The sequence below is a fragment of the Nannospalax galili genome, unplaced genomic scaffold, assembly GCF_000622305.1.
Source record: "Nannospalax galili isolate Female #2095 unplaced genomic scaffold, S.galili_v1.0 scaffold312, whole genome shotgun sequence".
Taxonomy (NCBI): domain Eukaryota; kingdom Metazoa; phylum Chordata; class Mammalia; order Rodentia; family Spalacidae; genus Nannospalax; species Nannospalax galili.
This window is the reverse complement of record NW_008335967.1, coordinates 8,174,659-8,196,860: the sequence shown is the minus strand read 5'-3', so window position 1 is coordinate 8,196,860 and position 22,202 is coordinate 8,174,659. Positions and strand designations below refer to the sequence as shown.

The following is a 22,202-nucleotide window of genomic DNA, read 5'->3' as shown; positions in this document are numbered from 1 at the left end:
AGGGTTGAGCACTTGTGATTGGATAGCCTATCTTGGAGCTCATCTCTGGAGAAAACTGATTTTCTGTCTCTCTCAGTAGTCAATGAGTGCCTGTAGCTCTTCATCTAGAAGTAGGGCCTTGTGAAATTTCCCTCATCAATGTTGGTGTGTCCACTGCTGTTGTCATTATGCAGGTTTTGTTTAGGAAACTACATTGTTGAGATTTTCTCAGTGTACCTTCCCTGTCATGCCTAGAGAATACTATGTAGTAGCAGGTGTCTTGGTCCTCTGGATCTTACAATCTTTCTGCCTCCTCTCTGCCATGTTCCCTGAGCTATAGGTATAGACTTTGCATAGTGGATGTATCTGTTGGAGCTGGCCACCCCATGGTTGCTTATTCTCTGCATTTGTGACAAGTTGTGGATCCCTATAGTAGTTTCCCATCTGTTATAAAAAGAAGCTTCTTTGATGAGTGGTGAGAGCTACACTTATTTGCACATGTAAGAATACGTGTTTAGAATATAATTACAAATTATATTAGCTTAGGAAAGTGGCAATAGTAATTTTTCCTCTGGGTCTATGATCTCTACAGTCATTGGTAGTTGACTAGATTTACAATACCAGGCATGAATTCCCTTCTATTGAGTGGGCCTTAAGTTCAATTAGACAACTGTTGATAACCACCAAAATAAAAGTGCCACTATTGCACCATTAGGGATATTTTGCTAGGCCAGTCATCCTTGCAGTTCATGGGCTTTACAACTGGGTGGGGCTGTTGATTAGTTTTCTCCCCTTGGCAGCTTCCACAGTACCTTCCTTTCTTTATGAGTACCAGTCCTCAAGGAAGAGGCTTTCAGGTCAGGTCCAGCTGGATTCCTCCAAGTCCTGTGTATGTTCAAAGTACATGATAAACTCTTACCTTCAAATTCTAGGACCAAGTAACGAAGGGCAATGGCAATATCCTGTATTGTTTAGGGAGTCTCTTGAACTGACTTGACCAGCAACTTAATGGGAGGTTTCCTATGCCTGGTACTGAGATTTTTTTTTTTTAGATAACCTATGGAAACATATATACGCATAATCATATAATTTTAAGTAGGATTAATGTCATTCCCTATTTTTTTCAGACATCCATATTGTTATTAATCTCTCTTCCTCCCTCTTCCTATATAGTACCTTCCCTCCCTTTCCCAGTTAAAATCCCCCCATCTTTCACATTTAAAATTTTTGACCATATGCTCAATTATATTGTTGTTTAAAGCATATATCCATGCACTGAACCAAGTAAGAATTGCCCATATGATCAATTACCATACTCTATATTCTTTTATTTCACCTACTTGTGAAAGTCACTCTGTAGATATTATCAAATGAATTATTTTTAACATCCAAATTGTCCAGTCACTTGAGGGATATGATAAAAGAATCTGGATAGTTATTTCTGTAGTCTTCCCTTTTCATATAAACTCATATTGTATTATAGAATCTTCATGTATTTGGTTGACACGTGCTTCCCCAACTCTGCTTGGAATGTTATAGAACAGAAGAAAATTGCAGCATGTTAGCTTTCTAAACTCAGGAAAAGTTTGAATTCTAAAACCTTTATATCCCTAAAAGGCCTGGTTTAAGAACTGTGGATCTGTAATTAATCTAATGGTACAGAGGAGCAAAACCATTCATATATTCCTAAGGAGACTACAAGTTGGTGCTCTTGTACATAGGAAGACAGCAGTCTAGCAACATTTATCAAAAACCACAGAAGGACATATCCCCTTGAAGCCAAAATTCTGCCTTCAAAAATTTATCATTACTAAAATAATAGAAAACTAATTAGAGGTTTGGGTTGCAGTGTGTTTTATACAAGTGGTGCCTATAACAGAAAATCCCTCATAGTCAGTAACAGAAGACTGTGAACTTGCATAGATCTTAGCCATGCCACAGAGTGCTACCTTGTGGTCTTCAAAGTGATATTATGCAGTAATATTCATAACCTTGATTTTTTGTCAAGCAAATTATCATACTATAAAATCATATACATTTTAATTTAAAACTGTGTCCATAAACAGACAACAATTTGAAATCTATTCACCAAAATATTAACAGTGCTTATTTCTGTGTGGCAGGATTTCAGGTAATTCGATTTTTTTCCACTAACTGTGCTTTGTCTATAACAATGTATGCTACTATAATAATAATAACTATTACATTTCTCTTAAATATTCTATTTAGGCATGCAAATACACAAATTGACTTTCAAATTGCATATATAATTAAAGTTTATGAAGAAGAACACAATGTTCTTTATATTTGTCAGGCTTTATTATAAAGGCTCAGTGTACATGGAGTGCAGTATTATGAAGAAAAGCCTTTTTCCAAATACTATGTTTTTGCTTATTCTGGGGTTTATAATACTGATGATATTTTCTAAGTATGTGTACTAAAATTAATCATCAAGAATTAGAAATGTCGAGAAACTACACTGAAAATTTTAGACTTTTTTTTTAAACTATACCCAGCAAACATACTGGCAGCATCCAAATCCTTACCCATATGGAGGGAACAGCATGCCACTAACCATCTCAAGTGGTGGGGTATCAATTGAGAATGTGTAATGTCTTTGTTTCAATCATCAGAAACAATTTGCTAGCCTCAGAAATATATTTTGAAAATATGATCTTCATTTTGAAATACTCCTTTCACAATACAAATAAATAAGAGAGCTGTGTGCACTCTCAGGAAAGTGATTTGCCTTCTGTGTTGAGCTGGATGGCGGCAACATGATGAGGTGCCATCCTACTGCTTGGCATGGACAAAACAGCTAAACCCAGCAGTAAATCTGCAGAGCAGAGAGCTCTGGGTTTTAACTGCCAATTTTCAAGTCAGTGCTTCTTATAGTTCCCACAATATGTGTCTGAAATTCAGTGCTATCTCTAAAGGCTTTACTCATTTTATTCTGCTTTGAGAGACCATTTTTCCTATTTATGAACAATTAAATTATATTGCTTTTATTAGAAAATTGTGGTATCTATTCTTTATTTACTGAAAGAAATAACTTTTTATTTTTCAGAGCTTCCATATGGCTGGGAAAAAATCGATGACCCCATATATGGCACTTATTATGTTGAGTAAGTCTCTAATTATGATATTAACTTGTTATTAATATGTTGTGAAATTGTATTAGCATTTCATTTATTGAGCACGTGTGGCTAACAGCCCCCTTAAATCTCTTTCATCTTACTTTGAAGTATCCACAAAGACAGTAGCAGGGCTGGCTCGCTGTTTCCTGATGCTCCAGCTGGCTCATTTGCCATTACTTTCCTTTGACTCATGATTCTGAAACACCAATTGGGAAAGTTTTACACTGGCCTCTAAATGAGTGATAATTAAAGATATCAAAGTGATTGCCTTTCATTTTGTGATCAACATGTTGGGAGTTGGCTGCTTGTGCAAAAGAGATATTCCATTACACCAAATTTCAAGTTCTGTTAAATGAATCAGTCATGCCTTCCAATTGAAGGATAAAATAGAAGTTAGATGTTTTCTCATTTTCGGGACCCATTCAAAATCAAGAGTATTCTTTGAGTATGTGGACTTTTACGTTACCTACTGGTTGTTGCATTGTTATATCTAATTATAGTATAAACTATCCCTAACTATATATCCTTTAATTCAGAATGAATAGTCTACCAAGGACTAAATATTTTTCTTAACAAAATCAAACAATATTCATAATTCTCTAAAACTGATTATGTAATATATTTCCAGAATACTCTCTTCTGATGGAGAATGCCTAACTCTCACCTGTTGTATAGCACTCCCTAAATTACTTGGGTGAAGCCTGTGTACACTTTATATGCTACCCAAGAAATGCAGAGATTGCAAAACAAAAACCTTTCACACTATTTATCAAGATCTAATTTTTTTCTCTAAGCATATTCTGTGTAACAATAATAATGTACATGGTCAAGGGTCATAGATTAATGGCTTTTTTACTAAATTGTTTTTGTAATGGTATTCAAGCAGTTACTGAGCTTTTATTAGGTGTCAGGCCCTGCTTCATACTGCAGATGTTCAGATAAGTTAGACCTGTACACCCCTACTACCCTTGAGCCTCTCCTGCATGAGCACTTGTCTCAATTACTTTGACTCCCCATTTTCATTTGGAGAAGCCCCAAGTTTGGCACCAGTGTCCATCATTTCCATATTCACGGTCAAGGTGAACTCAGCTCTTTTACAATGAGCAATCTTCTGACATAGTGCTTAATATCTACTGTGTGGACACCCCAGATAGAAGTAAGATAAATAAACAGCAGTATGCTTGACTGCAAAAACAAAGGAGAATCATTTGTTAGTAGTTATAAGGACTCCGAGTCACACTAAATTTAGCAGTACATGTGGTAAGTCCTAGCTTGGATGTTTGTTTGCTGTGCTCTGGATCTAACGAAGGGCTTTGCTCATCTAGGAAAGCAGTTTACCACTGGGCTCTATCCCCAACCCTCCCAGATTATCTTCAGTCTCTAAATCAGACCGCGGTGCCCCTAAGCATGTGACCTCTGAAGTCCAATCTGTAAGGACACAGAACTAAAGTGTATTCCATACCACATCTCTTCTTTTTTTGTAATTTTTAATCAAATTTTGTGTGTTTCCTGCAAAGCATCTTAATTGTCTTTATACCCCGACCCCATTGGCACCTTCCCATAGCTTCCCCCACTGGAATTCGTACATTCTGTCATTTGTGTGAAGGTCTATTATGTCAAGTTAGTGTCCCCAGACCTCTTCTTTAATACATTGTCTGTGGAATCAGCGAATAAAAACCCTTTCCTTGGTCCTAGTGGTAGTAAACTCCATAAAGACCCAGGTAACAATTATTTTGGGAGTCCTACAGCCTCTGCCACTATTCAGCTATTTTGTAGCTTATAGACAACCACTGGCACCACTTACATGAATGGAAGAGTCCCTATCCTATTATAGTGTTAATTACAAAAGCAAACAAGCTAGCCCTACCTTATTCTAATGCTTCAGGTTATTCCTTTATATCTTCACCTCCTTTGAAACTTATTTCCAATGTGGATACACTAACTCAAAGCTATGTCTTCTGACCTTACCATTTCTCAGAGATATGAGCACCCAAGCATCAGAAAGCTATGCTTCCTATCTACTCAGTCTTCACGTAAATATCTGCTGGTGACAGATGCTAAGAGTTAACTATTGAATGGGACATTGCTATAACCCTAAAAAACTCTTTGCTATCTTGATACTTTGGATTATTTTTTGTTTTTAGTTAAATTATACTTCTCTCTCTATTTCCCCATTTCATTTTTATATAATACATCTATAGTCATAAAACTACTCAGAATTCAGTCATTTGTCTAAATAGAAAAATGGGGTTTCATAATTTTAGGCTTCAAATGTGTAGACTGTCATATACACAGGTCATAGTGAATCAAAGTAACTTAACTTTCTTCTAGTCAATCCAGCTCTGCTGCTTGCTAATGCTTCACCCCTATGACAGGACTCCAAAGAGTATATCAGTATCAGTACCTAGATGTGAGAGCACGTCAGGTGAAGCAGAAAACCAAGTCAAAAAACAGAGTCCAAGCTTAGAGATATTGTTAACTACAATATTATCCAGATATTTCTCAGAAAAATCTTTTTGGAAAAATTTACCACCATAATTTTAAAACCTCAATTTATTCTATAAATATGTCTTCTTGAAGTGAGGAATATCTGCCACTATAGCAAAGACAATTTGTCATATATTTTAATTGAAATATTCCTATTAGCATGATTTTTTTCATTTATCTCGTCTCAGTGATGCTATAATTTTCACAAGTGTATATTGGTTCTGAATAGTAGACCTGCTTATGAAAGTCATGCAAACACTTACACAAACATAGAGGCCATTCAGCACTTTTGATGCACACATTTGTTTTATTGCCAGAAGTCATCTACTTTCTTATATTATTTTGTACAGAAAATAATTAATTTCTAGACTCAATTATATTATCAGTTTTTCCAGTGTAAACATCAAAAATATAAAATGTCTTGTGGTCATTGACCACCACTGGCTCTTAGAATCTTTCTGCCCGTCTTCCACAATGGTCTCTCAACCTTGGGTGGCAGAGGTTTGATAGAGGTATCCTATTCAGGGATATATTCTCTGCAGTCTCTTTTTCTCAGCACTTTGGGAAGTTGTGGCTTTCTGGGTTAATCACCATTTGTTGCATGATACACAAGATCCACGAAAGCTCAAGCCAGACAAACTCCCCGCCTAGAAGTGGGAAAGTGGGTAAGAAGCCCCAACCTTAGCTGAGAAACTATTGACGACCTGTGACCCCTGGGAGAGGGAGAGTTGGTTTCCTTTAAGGATATGACCCTTAGGTTAATCAGGCTCCAGTGGATGGTTGCACACTGAAGGACATTTGGGAACACAAACTTGGCTTGATAGGCCTTAAACATATATGACAGAGTATATAAAATCAAGTGGGAGGGTAATAGGAAGAGTGCAGACAAGGAAGAGGGTCTAAATATGATTAAAATACATTGTACAAATTGGCAAAAATTCAATAAAATGTTTAGCTATAAATAAAAAAGTAATAGTTATATAAAATTTTAACTAAAAATATATAACTATATTTTTAACCATCTGAAGATACAGCTCAGTAATAAAGCCTAGCATGTACAAGGCTCTAAGTTTGACCTCCAACATACCCCCACACACAGATAAAGATGACATTCATAATTATGGTAATATTGAATGTCAACACCTTAAGACATTGTACTTGAATTGTTAATATTTAGTGAATTTTTAAAAGTAGGGCTATCTTATAAATATTTGTAAATCTGAGCCCAAGAAAACATTGATTCACTAATGCTGTTAATGACCAGTGGTGGCTGTGGACAGTGGATTGTTTGTATAGCTGTCATTCTTTCTATACTCAATTATATATACATTCATATAATCACAAATATTGGCTACCAAAAACAATGAAAAGCATCTGCCGTGTTCCATTTGTTAGTTTGTTTTTATAAGGAAACAACCCATATTCCCAGACGCTAGAGAGAAGAGGGACACCTTAGCAGTCAGCCACTCTTCAAAGAGACCAACAGCTAGGGGCAAAAGTTGCAGCGCAGGCTCTGCTCCCAGCCAAGCATGGCAGATTGAATCAGTGCTGTGCTTCTGGCACAGCTGCACAAACACACATTCTCCTGTCAGACGTGGCCAAGCAAATAGGAATTCCAGCAATCAATACCAAAAGAGCTTTTCACAGCTAGAAGCTGCAAAGTCTGGATTAAACAACTTTGACCACTATCACTGACATTGCTCAGTATAATTCTGTCCCACGTAAATTCATTTTAAAGATTGTGGATATTGTATATTCAAGAGCTACAAAAAAAAATCATTCTCACCATCCTCATCATTATCATCTCATCACCATGGTTTCACTGCTCTTCCCAGGCTCAATGTGTGCCATGAGCTGGCCTCCTCCACAGTCTCTGCCACTTCTACCCTCTGCAGTGATGTTGAGGCAGATGGCCTTAAGCTTACAGATAAGGAAACCCTTGCTGAAGAAGTTAAATAACTTACTTAGAGTCTCACTTTATTGAAACAAAGGACTGAAATAGGAGTCTCAACTGTTTGGATGGAGAAACCAGACTCCAAATTCTTGCTCATAATGCATCTCATAAATTTACATTCATAATCTAAAATGTTCCAAACAAGCTTTTGAGACTCAGTAGTAGGAAGAATAAAGCCTCCTTCAAGAACATGTCCTTCCTGACTTCCCTTGAGAACAATTCCATAGCAAGATGCCCAAGACTGGCAGGTCATGCTCTCTACCTAGCCCTGTGAGATGGGCTCCCAACCCAGCATTATGAGTCACCAAGTCCATGCTGCTACTGTACAGAGAGTTCCTAGACAACATGGCAGCTGGGAATGGGACCTGAAGTGGGAGAAGTCCTTATTGTGGGAGTCTCATCAGGGAGCTGGTCATTGGTTTGCAGCAAATACAGCCATATAGCTCTGTGTTTTAAGTGTGTGGTCCTTACTCCACATCTCTTTATTTCATTTGCAGGTCAGGCAGATGCACTGAGTTGTATTCTACAAACCAGCCAAAAGAATTTAGGCCAGACACCAAACCCATGCTTGTGTAGCACTTAACAATGTATTAAGAGGTCTTAAAGCTGCTAACTGGAAATGTAACTGTCACCATTCCTACAGAAAGGAAAGAAGAATTAATACAGAAAGTACAAAATGTAGAGTTGAACAGCTGTGACTTTTGTACAAATGTGACTTTCTCTTCTCCGTTGTGAAATTATGTCTGCTGGGTACATTTTGGTTTTAATGGCAGTTACACAATTTGCTTAACTAGCTAGTCCAGAAGACGCAATTTCCTGGGACAGATTTCATGCAAAGCTGCCTCCTCTGGCACAGAAAGAGCAGTCAACGATAGAACTACAGTTAAAATGATGGGACTGGCAGATGTGATTTTCATGTGAAGGTTTTAAAAGTTTTTCACGTGATGTCACACATCTGCTACTAAAAAGCATTGCTTGTGTGCAGTTCCAGAAAGTACAGAGAATATGCATGATATCTTCAATGTAACATTTAATGTAAAAGGAAAATCACATTCGTTTCCTGGTTACTGGGTGCAGCAAGTTGGAAAGTGGTGAGAGAGGATTTTAAGTCAATGTCCTAAGAAATCTGCTTTCCTTCATGCCTTTGAATAGTTTTCTAAATTTTCCAAGAAAAAACTCCTAGCTTTACAATTTTTTTAAAGAGGCACATGTAAAAATTTGCAGTTAGAAATAAACAAAAGAATACTCATTTTTAAATCTTACTTTTTTTATTGCCTGAGACTGAAAAATAATATGCCAAACTGTTTCAGTTTTTTCTTCACTTTTTCAAAAAACAGGTATTTTTGTTGCTTTAAATAGTTGATTAACAACAAAATGCTTTCCCTGACTTAGATTTAAGTAATGAGAAGATGCTGAACTGAAGCGATTGTTGTTGAAGGGATTCAATGGCTATCTGTATAGGCTGCACAGTTAACTCAGCACGTTCCCTCTGCAGCTTCCCAACTGTGAGATCATGTTTAGGTGGGTTGTAGAGAGGAAGGGAAAAAGGAAGAGAAAGAACAGAAAGAACCCTGGAAGGGAGCAATGTGTATGGTACGCTTAATAAACCCTATTAGTCTTTATAGGTAACCAGCTGATTAAATCCTCCAGCCCATCACTCCATTTCATAGATCAAGAAACCAAAGAATTTGAACCAAACCTAAGCAGTCTCACTCTAGAGTTAGTATGTTGTACATACCACAGGTTTGTATTAAGTGTTTGATAAACATTATTTTAAAATCTTTACGTATTTATTTTTATGTGTATGAGTGTTTAGCCTGAATGTATATAAGTGCACTATGTGCATGCCATGCCCAGGAAGCCAGAAGACAGCATTGGGTCCCCTGGGAACTGGAATTAGGAACATTTGTTAGCAGCTGTGTGGTTGCTGGAAACCAAATCTGGGTCCTCTGTGAGAGCAACCAGAGCTCTTAACCACTGAGCCATCTCTCCAGCCACCAATAAACATTATTTTTATCTTATATTTTATTGTATATTTTTCTTATATCTTATATATATCTTATTATTTATTTTATGTCTTTTTCCTAGTAATTTCATAATTAGAATGCACCTCAAAAAGTGAGCAATTCTAAGCAAAGTTTTAATTTGGCAAGAAGCATGCAACTTAATGTCATGGTTACAATAACACTGAATAACAATAATGCTTCTTTAGCATTATTAATAACGCCATAAGCCAAGTGAAATTGATGAGTAAGGACTGCAAGAGGGAAATGCTTCTGTGCTGCCAAAGGCCTTAGGTTCCAGGGACATTTGCAAGAAGTTATATTGTCATAATTATCTGAGTATGTGTCATATTAAATAGCTAGAATTTTGTGGTAATAATAATGGAAATAGTCATTATGAGGCACCATCTTAACATTTACCATGCTTTTATATTAATTATCCAGTTGTCAATCATCGCATTTTCAAATGAGAAGCCAAATCACTGAGAAATGAGTTCTCCAAGGGCAGCCAATAAGGCTGAGCTGTGCTAGTGCCATGTAGAGCATAACATGCTGTCCAATAAAACAGCTGTTTTTTTAAGTTCATTCAAGCTTGTATTTTACAAAGGATTTTCCTGTATTTATTAAACAAGCCCGAATCAAAGGAGCAAGGATAGAAATTGTATATATGTATATATACTTTTTACATGCATGTACATATATATTATCCTCTATATGTGTATATATATGAAAGTGGCATATATGTGTGTGTGTGTATGTGTGACAGTGCCCTATCTCTAACCAAACTATGATCAGCTTTTTCTCCTTCCTTCTTTCCTTTCTTTCTTTTCTTCCATACTAATGACTTTGTCTTTCTACTCTTCCTACTTGACCCAGGCCAATTTTATAGTTTTGTGTATTAATTCTTTTGGTGTGAAGAAAACAAGTAGTTAGGTCTCGTGAGACACAAGTTGCTAATAAATTAGTGAAGCATCTCGAACTCCAGGTATGTGTTCTTTATACATCAGCATTTCTGATCACAAGTGGCTGATCCCCATCTCTTTTCTATGTAACTCGTTCTTACCATATAAATTTCATCTGGCTATTGACTTTCCTAATGCTACCAATCAATCACAGATCAGTTGAAAGGCTGTAGTTTCCTCTCCCTCACTGTCAGAGTCCCCCCATATTTTTAAGTTATTTTTATTTTATGTATATTAGCATATTGCCCATATGTATGTAAGTGTATGCATGTTGTGCAATGCCCATGGAGGACAGAGGGCATCAAATTCTCCTGTAACTGGAGTTACAGATGGTTGTTAGCCACCATGTGGGTGCTGGAAATCAAACTTGGGTCCTCTGGAAGAGCAGCCAGTGCTTAATTACAGGTAGATTTTAGAAATAACAATGAATTATTTAGCTTGATGTCAGATGAATAAATAAATTTTGTTTCCCAAAAACAACTTTCATAATTTTTTTTTTGGTCTTTTTGAGACAGGGTCTCCCTGTAGCCACAGCTGTTCTGGAACTCACTGTGTAGACCAGGCTGGCCTTGAACTCACAGAGATCCACCTGCCTCTGCCTCCTGAGTGCTGGGATTAAAGGCATGCACCACCACGCCTGGAAACTTTCATAATTTTAACATGTTCCAAGTCAGTAGTAAAAGACAAGGGATTATCAGTACCTTAACATCATTTTCTTCTTTGAGAATACTTTTTTAAAAAATTTTTATTGAATTTTTTGTGTATTTCATAGGAGACAGCTCAAACAATCTTAATCATCTTTATTCCCCCATCCCCACTAGCACCCTTCCATAGTCCACATGCCCCCAGTTGGAGCCCATATACTCAGTCATCCCTGTTAAGGCCCACTGGGTTGTCATTGTCCCCAGCTGTTCCCCAGTGCAAGCCATCTTATTTTAGCAAGATTAGCTAAAACTTTTATAAACAAAGATGATTTTGCATAACCACATTTTTGTTGTTTGTCTTTAAGTGGTTGTTTTGTTTTTGGTCTTTTTGAAACAGGGTCTCCCTGTAGCCCCAGCTATCCTGGAACTCACTGTGTAGACCAGGCTGGCCTTGAACTTACAGAGATCCGCCTGCCTCTGCCTCCCGAGTGCTGGGATTAAAGGCATGCCCCACCATGCTCGGCTTTAAGTGTTTTTTTATTAAATTAAATCAAGCCCTCATTTTGGGTATTTCTGTAGAGGGTAAACACGGGGCAAATAACCCAGCAGTGCTACAGTGACCCTGGGTGGCACCAGAGCAGGGATAACGTCCCCTAGAGGCAGTTGTTGAAAGTAAACAGACCTTGAGTCTTCCTCAGACCAGAGAGCAAGGAAGGGCACCAATGCTCAAAGCTGGAGATATCACACTGTGCACTTTGCATGCTTCTGCCTACTCTAGTTTTTTGTAAGACTGTGAGAATACAATGGCCTTGTGAAGGAAGATGCTCCAGACTTTGGAGCTATGGCTCAAGGAAGTTGCAAACAAGCTTTCCAGCTGGATGCAAGCTGTGTGGGAAGTGGCGCACAGAGAGGACTTAAAAGTCCTGAGGGAAGTGCTGTTCCTCCTGCAGGAGGATGGACCCACGGCCCAGGTAGCTAGCTGACTGCTAAGGAAAGGCAGAATATACTGCCAGCATCTTTCATTAGTTCTATTTGCCTCTTGTCAAGGCAATGTTATCTAATAAGTAGACCATCACTGCTATATTATTTGTGAAAACAGTTCTTTTAACTTATGAAGTGTCCCCTCTCCAGACTAAATGGGTTCTGCTACAGATTATCTTTTGCTAACAGTCTGTCATGACAAGCATTTGGGTCATTTCTCAGTCTGAGAGTCAGTTCTAAAGTTGCTAGCTCATGAAGTGAAAATTGCATAGAGTCAAGATTATCCTAAAATTCCCCAAGATACTGGCATGTTGAAGACTTGCACTCTGAAAGAACACCACTGTGCCTTTTCTTCTTTGATGTGGAAAAGGAATCCTTTCTGGAATTAAAGCAGTTTTCAGGCATCCGGGTCCTTTTGGTCTTTAAAAGCTACAAAAGAGGAAGCACATTCAGTTCAAAGATATGAGAGAACTTGATCAAAATGTGGAAAAAGAAAATTGGTGCCATTTCTGAGACACTCTGTAATTGAAGAAAACAAATGGTGGCCACTCTTACTAGATAGAATGCAATACCATTTCACCTCACGTGAAAACTGTGATTTATCTCTTCATTAGTATTAGAGATATTTTTCAAAATTCGTTTTATGTGTCATGGACCATGATATTAATAATGGTTCTCCCACACTTATATCCATGGTTTACTAATACATATGTTGGTACAAAGTTCTACTTAACTATCCTGGCACTGGTCTGCTAAATGAATGGCTTGGATTAGTTAATTGCTAAGGTCTCTTGCAGTTCAAGGAATATTCACTGTACCTTGTGTTAACATACATAAACTTGGCCATTTTCCTATATTCAGCCTCATTATTTTCTTATTATGGCTGCTGATCGAAGCATACTTAAAATTTTTTAAGTATTTGTATGCAATTTCTACTTTTTTTGATTAGTTAGTAACACATATTGTCATTCTTTTATTTTAATGATTTTAACAATAATGAATGTTAAGGAATGAATACTTCCAAAAATGGTGAATTATTAATAAGAGATTTCTAACAAACTATGGAGAAAATAGAAATGCACTTGATATACAAAGACATAAGACTGATACTGTCATTTAAAAGGCAGAAAGATAAAAATTATTCTATAAACAAAAATTCAGGGTAAGAACAATATTCTTAAACAGTGTCAGAGCAGAACATGTCTGAAGGGAAAATGGTTTTCCACTTTTAGTAATAAAAGAGACACCTGTTAATATGACTTGTTACTACTGACTAGCAGATGTCTGCATTTTTAACGAGATGAAATTGTGTTAGAATAGACTCGGCTATTGGTAAGATAAAAATGGATAAATATCCATTTTTATCAAATTTCATGATTTTAATTCCATCTAGGTAAGTGAAATTAACTTCAGAATTGTTAAGAAAACAATTCTGTTTTGTGACTGAAGCTAACTGAACTCACTAAAGGCAAATGAAACACCATTTGTTGTGATAAGCAAGTAATTCAATAATGTTCCATAAATTTAGCCTAGATGAAACTCCTCAACCAGAACAGTAGTCACAGCTACTCAGGAGGCTGAGGCAGGAGGATAGCAAGTTTGAGTGCTGTCTAGGTGACAGAATCAGTTTAAGGCCAGCCTGGGCAACTTAGTGAGACCCTGTCTCAAAATAAAAAAAATACAAAGAAGGCTGGATGGAGATGTAGCTCAGTGGTAGCATTTTTGCCTGGTATTCATGAGATTCTGGGTTTATTGCCCGGTACTACATGTAAAAAAAGAAAAGAGCCTCGAATGGTAGCACACGCTTTTAATCCTTGAGCAGGGGAAGCAGAGGCAGGTGGATCTCTGTGAGCTCAGGACCAACTTGGTTTACATATACAATGAGTTGCAGGCCAGCTAGGTTACACAGTCAGACTCTGTCTCTAATTTATTAATTAAAATGAAGGAACTCATCATCATTAGATGCCCAGTTTCTTAAGCCTCACATATTGAGTTCATCATAACTCAAATAGCTTTGTTCAAATTTTCATAAGAAACATTCTATGACTCACAAAAAAAACTCCCATCAGTCCACACTTACTTCACTTCATCCAGTTTTAGTTGAGCATCAAAACAGTGAATGTATGTTCAGATAGGTAGGATGACAGAAATGGTTGCCTGCTTGTGTTCTGTAGTATTGCTAATCCTTCAGTTTGGTTCATTGACTTCATACACAATATCCAAGGGGGATCTTCCTTACTTAGTAACAATTTGTCAACCTGAAAAAAAATCTTAATAGTTATTATTATTGATGGGGTCTAGAGGTATAGCCCAGGCTGGCTTTCAGTTTGTGATCTTCTTGCCTCCGCCTTCAAACTTTGGGAATTTCAGGCACATGTTACCATGCTCAGCTACTAGTCACCGTTATTAAACCTTTGGTGTTTATTCGGCATTTTGTAAAGCTCATTTAGCCATCATCATAGTGCCTCCTGAAACACACTGTTGTTTCCATCTTACAGAAAAACTAAAATTGTACTTCTATTGTACACTATGATTTCTATTTTACAGAGAAACCAAGTCTAGTAGATGACAGAATTGAAATTTAAGACAGGGATTCAAACTTTACTGGCCATATTTTACACTGGACTGTAGACTCTAAATAATCTGAACACCAAATCAGCTTAAATTTGTTCAATGCTTCAAATTTAAGCATTGCCATGTATTTACCTAGTTTGCTTCTCAAAATAGTCCTATGAAGTGAGCAGGACATTTATAGGTGAGGCACTTGGAGTTCAGAAGCATTGTCACCTTTGGTCTTGCTCATAAATAAGAACTGAGAATTTCCTCAGTATCTTACTGCAAGAGACATGATGCATATTCAACTTCCAGAGTCAATAAAGTCAGAGTCCTGGGATTTAGTGCCAGGCTAACACTAAGGAAGCTGAAGGCCAACTTTAGAGGAGACCCTACTAGTCTGAAACTGTTAGATAAAGCCAGGGCTCCTGGCTCCTGTTCTTGTTTGTATTTCACTTCTGGCTTTTTCAGTACGTAAAACATGGGCGTATGCATATACTTTCTACTGGAGCACAGTCATTTGCTGTTTCTATGTCCATAACTCCTGAGTTCATAAAATATTATTAAATGTATCAAAATAATATTCTATGATTTCACACTTGTGTTTTCAGAATATCAGTAGATAATTTGCAGCGAATTTGAAATTTCCAGTTTCATAATGAAAACTGATAAAAAGAAAATGAGACTCACCTTGCCAAAGTATACTATAGATTACCAGATATAGTCCATGCCTGTACATCCATGATTAAGTGTACACTTGTTTCAGAACCATTGAAACCAATGTTCTTGAATTTTGACAGTATGCACAGCTGGACTTGATTCATGCATCAACCCCTCCCGAGAAATCCGCAAAAATATTTGCCCATTTTGAGGAGCAGGTGAATTACAGTGCACAGCCTATTGAGCTGCAGGTTTGGCACACGTGTGGAGTAGATGAACATCAGCTCCTATTTTAAACTTCCACTATTTCCTTTCTTCTCTCTTTATTACAAGGTTATCATGTACTCTTCAAACCACTGTTTGCTTCAACTAATTGAGGCATCTATTAAGCAGAATTTAAATCTGAACCAGAATTATGTAGCTTGAAAAATGTGGGAAGTTGGACATTCTTCTGATCATCTTTTATCTTTATAAGAGCTTCAGAATGAATTAAAACCCCAAGACCAGCTGAATGTAAGGGCAAAAAATGGTATTTTTGAAAAGAAAAGAAAGTTATCTGGGAGCAGATTCCCCATTACACTTACATGAGACCATGTCCTCTAGTCTGTAATGCAGCTTCAATCTCCTAGTAATGGCATGATTTTAGACATGAAGTGTTAATTATGTAAAACTCTGCAAAATACTTGTCACAAATAAATAATCTGTTAAAAACAAGATGGAGCAATTCATCGCCACTTTTCTCACATTCTTCATGCTGCAGAGCTTTTATCTGTTGTTCATATTCATTTGTTTTATTTACTTTTTTTCTCTCTTCTCAGGTCCTTACCTTCCAGAATTATACTCTCATGCCCACACCTCGACCCTGTGATCACTTATTAGTGATAAGGTGATTGAGTTAGTCTGCACTGACTCTAGGTGTGCAGGCAACAGATCCTTTTTAAAACTCATCAAAAGTATTCCTAAACTTTTGTTTCTAGTCTCCCCTCCATCACATTCAGCCTTATAAAAGAAAGAGCTATGTATTTGATTTCCCCCTGGTCTGTGTAGTTATAAAGACTCAGTAGTCAAGAACAACACTTTTTTATCTTTTTCTCATCTCTGAATATTGGACTTGGAAGCCTGGGGAGTTTGGATGTTATGTGGAATTATAATTATCTTCATGTCCTTGACTTTCAGAATCTGCCACAGTCTTGTCCACAGTCAAGTCCATCTCTTCTCACCCTCACTCTTTCCTTGGCTCCCTCCTTCTTGGGTATTCCAGATATCAGTGACATTGGCTTCATGACTTCCCACTATTCTGAACATCCTTGATAATTCTCTGACTCTCCCTGGAGTTAAGTGCCAAAGCATTGCTATATCCATGATAGTGTATGCCTATCAATACAAACGACTGTATCTTTTAGAGTTGAGTTGACTTAAGCTAAACTGTGACTTTACGTTTTAACAATTCAAATAATTTATTAAGACTAACAATCCACTTCAACATAACATAAAGTATATTACAGCTCACTCGGTTATCTTATGTTTGTGGCCAATGGTAGGATAACCAAACCAGCTCATGCCATTTACCCATGATTATCCATATTTTAAAACAGATTCCACATGTAGGGAAACCCCTTCAGTTCAAGGTGGTCAACCAACTTGTATGTCTCCACTATCAGAATATGGACACCCTCAGGGAAGTGTCTTATTGAGCTCCTCTGTGTGCCGCCTTATCTAACACACTAGTTGATTAATGATTTGATATGTGAGACAGAATTTAACCATTTAGTCAGGGCTGTCAGGCAATAATGGAGGAGGACTCATTAGTTTTATTTTTAATGCAGAAAGCTCTTGAAATAGTGAAGTCACTAGTTTCCTTTTAGATAAACTCCATCTTGCTTCTAACTTTATGCCTTAGTATTTTCAACCTAGAAGAAAAAGGTTCAAAATACCTTTGTTAAACAATGACCACATCCTGCACTCAGCAATAAAATGTGAAGTTTTATGGGAGTGAGAAGAGATGGATAGGAACAATTTTTAATGCCAGTGGCTCTATTTTTTAATTGAGTCCATATATCTTGTAGGTCATAGAAACTTTGGCATGATCAACAAGACACATGGCCATATCTGCTGAGAGAAATATCAGTTTTTCCATGTGCTTAGTGAATGGTGATGGCTTAGAGATGAATCCACTTTACATGTAAATATATATTAACTAAATAACTTAGCATTACTACCAGAAGAGAGAGGAGAGCTCAGGAGATTCAGCCTGTGTGGAGCACAAGATAAACTCCACTGTTTTAGTGCCAGTACATGGATACCCTTCTCAGTCAACCATGATTCTGCCTCCCATGTGGATACCATCCCTGAAAGTAGCCCTCTTCATGAGCAGGAAGAGGAGGAGAAATGAAGATATGAATGACTCACGCTTCCCACTTACATTCACAATGCAAACTTGCATTCCCCCAGGTACAGTAGGAAATAATGAATGGACATTTATAGAAAGAAAATTATCACTTAAGTGTTAGAAATGGGAAGAAATCCTTCAAGAGATAGTATCCAATTATCGTATTTTTTAAAATGTTCCAAGTAAAATAGATTCAATTTTTCCATTCATTCAAAGCTCATATTTTAAAATAACATTTTTAAAACATTAAACTTTAATCTTGTACTTTTAAATTTTAGCTTTTTAAAGCACTGTAGGACATACATTGTATTATGTAAGTCCTGTTTCATAATTCATCTTTCCTGTTTTCTATCCCCTGCCAGACCACATTCCTGATTATTATTTGTACCTGCTTACAACCCCTCCCAGAGTACCCAGGAAAGAGATTTTTTAAAAATCAATATTTGATGAATCATGATAGCTAGCATTTATTGAGGATACTTAACACCCAGGCACTGTTCCAAAGCAGTTTATTTATTTTAACTCATTTAATATACACAACAATTTTCCAAGGTTCATATTTTATACCATATTTAAGATGAAAAGTTCTGAAGCACAGAGGGTATAAATGATGTCCCCAAGATCACATACCGTGAATGTGATGGAGCTAGGCTGTACATGTGAGCACCATGACTGCAGAGACCAAACTCTTAATTATACTGTCCTGCCTCCTTCAATGGGGGCTGGCCCCAGAGGAGCCTGTGGGGTTATTATTCTCTCTTAGCTTTCAACACATGAAGTAATTTTTATCTCATATGAAATAGGTTTTATTCTGTTTGTCCAGACCTGATGGGAGTGAAAACATCATGAGTTCTTCTTGGGGTTTATATGAAAATGAATAATGTGTGGAAAAGGAGGGGCAATGTCTGTATTAGGTACTGATGCAGCTGCAACCAGGAGCTCAGGTGAGAGGAGGTAATGGGGTAGAAGTGGGGGACTCAGCACTGGGATCAGAGAAAGCCCTGAGATTGACAAGCAATCAGGAAATTGACCCTGAGTACATATAGAGGGCCCCAAAGGAACAAGTTTGCAGAGAAGTAGGGATGTTCTAAGCTGCAAGGCAAAAACCAAGCTAGCCTTTCTAGGCTGAAGGCCGAGTGTCTAACTCCCTTAAGCTACCAGGTCTCATCCCAATGTGCTTTTCCATACAAGCATACTCCTGCTGTGACCCAAGGGAGCTCTTCTAGGCATGAGCTCCTCTGAGCCAAATATTTTACCACCAAGATGGCATGACTTTTTCCCCTATCATTGGAATGTTTGGAAAGATTGTCTGCTTTGAAGGATTACAGGGGTATTTAACTAAATGAAGAATGCTTATATGGCATAAACTGTCCTGCATCTCACATCTAGTTCAGCTGTCACAATGTGTCTTTCATGGGCCAGTGACAGTGGAAAATATCAGGATCCATCAGTTTCCATGGTGCCTGACTCCATATACGTATTTATTCAGCAAATGATTTCTTACCACCGGCTTCCTCACACCTTGGAATAATCAATGCCGCCTCCTTGACCATGTTGAAGTATTTTACATGTGTACAACTTCCATTTCAAAATGACTCTATGCCCTCTTCCATGTAGACTCAAAGGTGTAGTTCTACATTGCCCGTGGAAGTCAAGATGGTAAGACAGTAGCCAGGAGGCGCCAAAGTAACAATAAACAGAAAGTTCTCCTCCAGAAAGCCAGGAGATGCAAATTGGACATGAACAGGCTGGAATAAGGAGGGACGCTGGTGAGGTGATGGCCTTGATAACCTTGGGAAGAACTGTCCTTGCATAAGGATGGGTTCATATGGATATTTTCTCTCCTTAGACCTCCTCAATCCTCCCCCAGTGAAGGAAGACACAGCCAAACAACACTCTGACCTCGGACTGCCTTTGGCAGCATATCAGGTCATCGGCTAAAAGCATTATTTTCCCTTCTGCTCATATTTGATGACAGAGGACCTTTTTCTGGAGCAAAATGGCATTTCCTAGGACTCTCTGAGTTCACATGCAGAAGAGACTTCCATATAAATTGTGCCAGGCAAGAAACTCCTAAAACAATATCTGCTTGCCAGTTCTCAGCTTCTCTTCTCAAAGAGACTGCGACCCTAGCTGTACACCGGAGTTACCTAGGAAGCCTTTTCTGTTTTTCATCCTGAGATTATGAATGAAATGATTTCTAAGGAAAGCCTGAGTCATCTGGTTTTTTTTCAATCTCCTCTGGTGCAGTGAGAATCTCAAATCACAAAGGAACTTGTGCATGTCCCTCCAGCTGTGAGAGGAGGGAACAAATGGAAGAGCAAAGAGCAAAGGTGGTAGAACACCACATACAAATCACCTTAGCCTTTTGCCACCCAGCAGGCATGCATCTCATACCAGATGCCTTCCTTTTATCAAGGGAAAGTGGAGTTAGGACAGGCCCACCTATGATTTTTACACCCCTAGCTTTGAACATCCTAGAATCTTTGTAAAAATATGACAACACACTGAGCATAACTTATAATAAGAACCCAGCTTTGTTTTGTAGGAAAGCTAGGTGAAGACAGTGAAGAAGAGGATATTGTCCTCCACATCCTTTGTGCACAACACAAGGCCCCCAAATTCTAGCTGAAAGGACTCAAAACTCTTGCAAGTGTGTCATAGGAAGAAAAGTCTTCTCTGTTCTGCTGCCATCTCATTCCTTAAGTCTTTTCAGAGCTTCAGAGCATTTTAGGACTTAAAATTAATGGCTATTTGTCATTGTGAATGTTTGGTAGATGTTAGGGTAAGGTAACAGAGCCATGCCCAGCTTCTACCAGTTGTAGGATATGAGACAGCCAAGCCCATTGGTACTTTTGTTCCGCATGAACTCTAGACACTCACTTTGATGGTGGATGAAATATTTCAATTTGGTGTCCATAAAGCAGGTGGCTACACATTTATTTTCCTTAAGGAAAAATTACAAGCTGGTGACCAGTTGAAGGAACTTTGTTGCACATATAAATACATTCCAGAAAGTTCCTATTATATATTTTCTAAAGATATAATAAGGCGTGTGATAAACAGTAACCTAGCAAAACAAAACTAGAACAAAAGGAATATGGGTAAAGTCAATACTTGAGTTGATTTCAAAGATACTTCTTAGTGGGTTTTTTTTAATTTTTAATAACTACATGATTCGAAGGAGCATTTCATTACAGCTTTAGCATATTCAGTAACACACTCCAGAGCAAGAGTACATCTCTTTCACAAGTGGGTGCAAGTTTCTATGTTCACAGTTGAATTAATGCAGTTATGCAATATTGAACTCAATATAACCCCTGTAAAACATAAAATTGAATGAGTTTTTAACCTTTAAAAAAGATCTCCATTTCATTTTAGAATATATTGTTCCTTGCAAAAAGACTCATTGTTTTTGCTACTAACACTGAGATGTTGGCACATGTATCTCTAATCTGTATGTATCTGATTATTACTAGTCATAATCGGTTGCACTTGGATCCTTGGCGCCTGTGTGTGTCTATAAAGTCATCAGGTAGATTTCAGTGGTAATGTTTATCACCTCTACTAATTAACATGATGTAAATTTCCATGCTTCCTCCTCAAACATAATACATTTTTTTAATTTGTTGATTGTGTGTGTGTGTGTGTGTACATCACACAGAATATCCCAAGCCATCTTACTCAACTATACACCAACTTCACAGATGGCACCCTCCCATAGCCTCCCCCTACTAGAGCCCTTATACTCTAATATCCCTGCTACTGTCTGCTGTGTTGTTGGCACCCCCAGCCATTCCCCACTACTTGCCCATCTGGTGAATCTAGTCAGTCTACTTAGAGGTCTTTGTTTTAGGAAGGTCAGCTGTTCCTCATCTAGCAGAAATCAGTTGTCAATATTCCTTTAAATAAGATTGGGGTCTGCTGTTCATTTTCCCAGTTCTATGCTGGGTTACTATCTGGGAGTCGTTTTGGCCACCCTGGCCAACAACTCAAAGAAGGTATCTCCTATCTGGCATTGTTGCTTGTTATGTAGCCTTTAGCTATACATATGGACTCTTAAAAAATCATATTGACCCCTTTAATCTTTGGTTATAAATTCCTTTTGGGTATTTAAGGCCGTACAGTTGGCCCAGATAAACCAATTTATTTTTACTCTTAAGGTCGTTTGAGGATCTGTTCCTCAGGGATCACATGGGCTTGGGAGGAGCCCCTGGCTCCTTTCTTTTACCAATTCCATCTATTTGAAGATAAGTCAAAGGTCCTACTCAACCATGGCTGGCTTGCTTGGAAGCATGGAGGAAATGATTCGTCTGTGTTGACCCTCCTCTTTGTAGACTGGACCATCTGATGGGGTCTCCTCGGCCTCCTTGATCAAGAGGACAAAGAACCCACTGCCATTACATTTATGGCATTACATTACAGGACATTTTGAGAGATGCTCATAGTCCCT

General features: G+C 37.8%; 1 protein-coding gene across 3 annotated transcripts in view; it reads left to right on the top strand.

Annotated features, from left to right (window-relative positions):
- The window catches only part of Magi2 (membrane associated guanylate kinase, WW and PDZ domain containing 2), a 1,650,859-nt gene that overhangs the window by 1,281,389 nt on the left and 347,268 nt on the right, over positions 1-22,202 (top strand). For all 3 annotated transcript variants that reach the window (XM_029562367.1, XM_008830783.3, XM_008830782.3), the window contains one exon: positions 3,047-3,104. In XM_029562367.1, the coding sequence (XP_029418227.1) occupies positions 3,047-3,104 (58 nt within the window). The remainder of the gene's footprint in view (positions 1-3,046; positions 3,105-22,202) is intronic.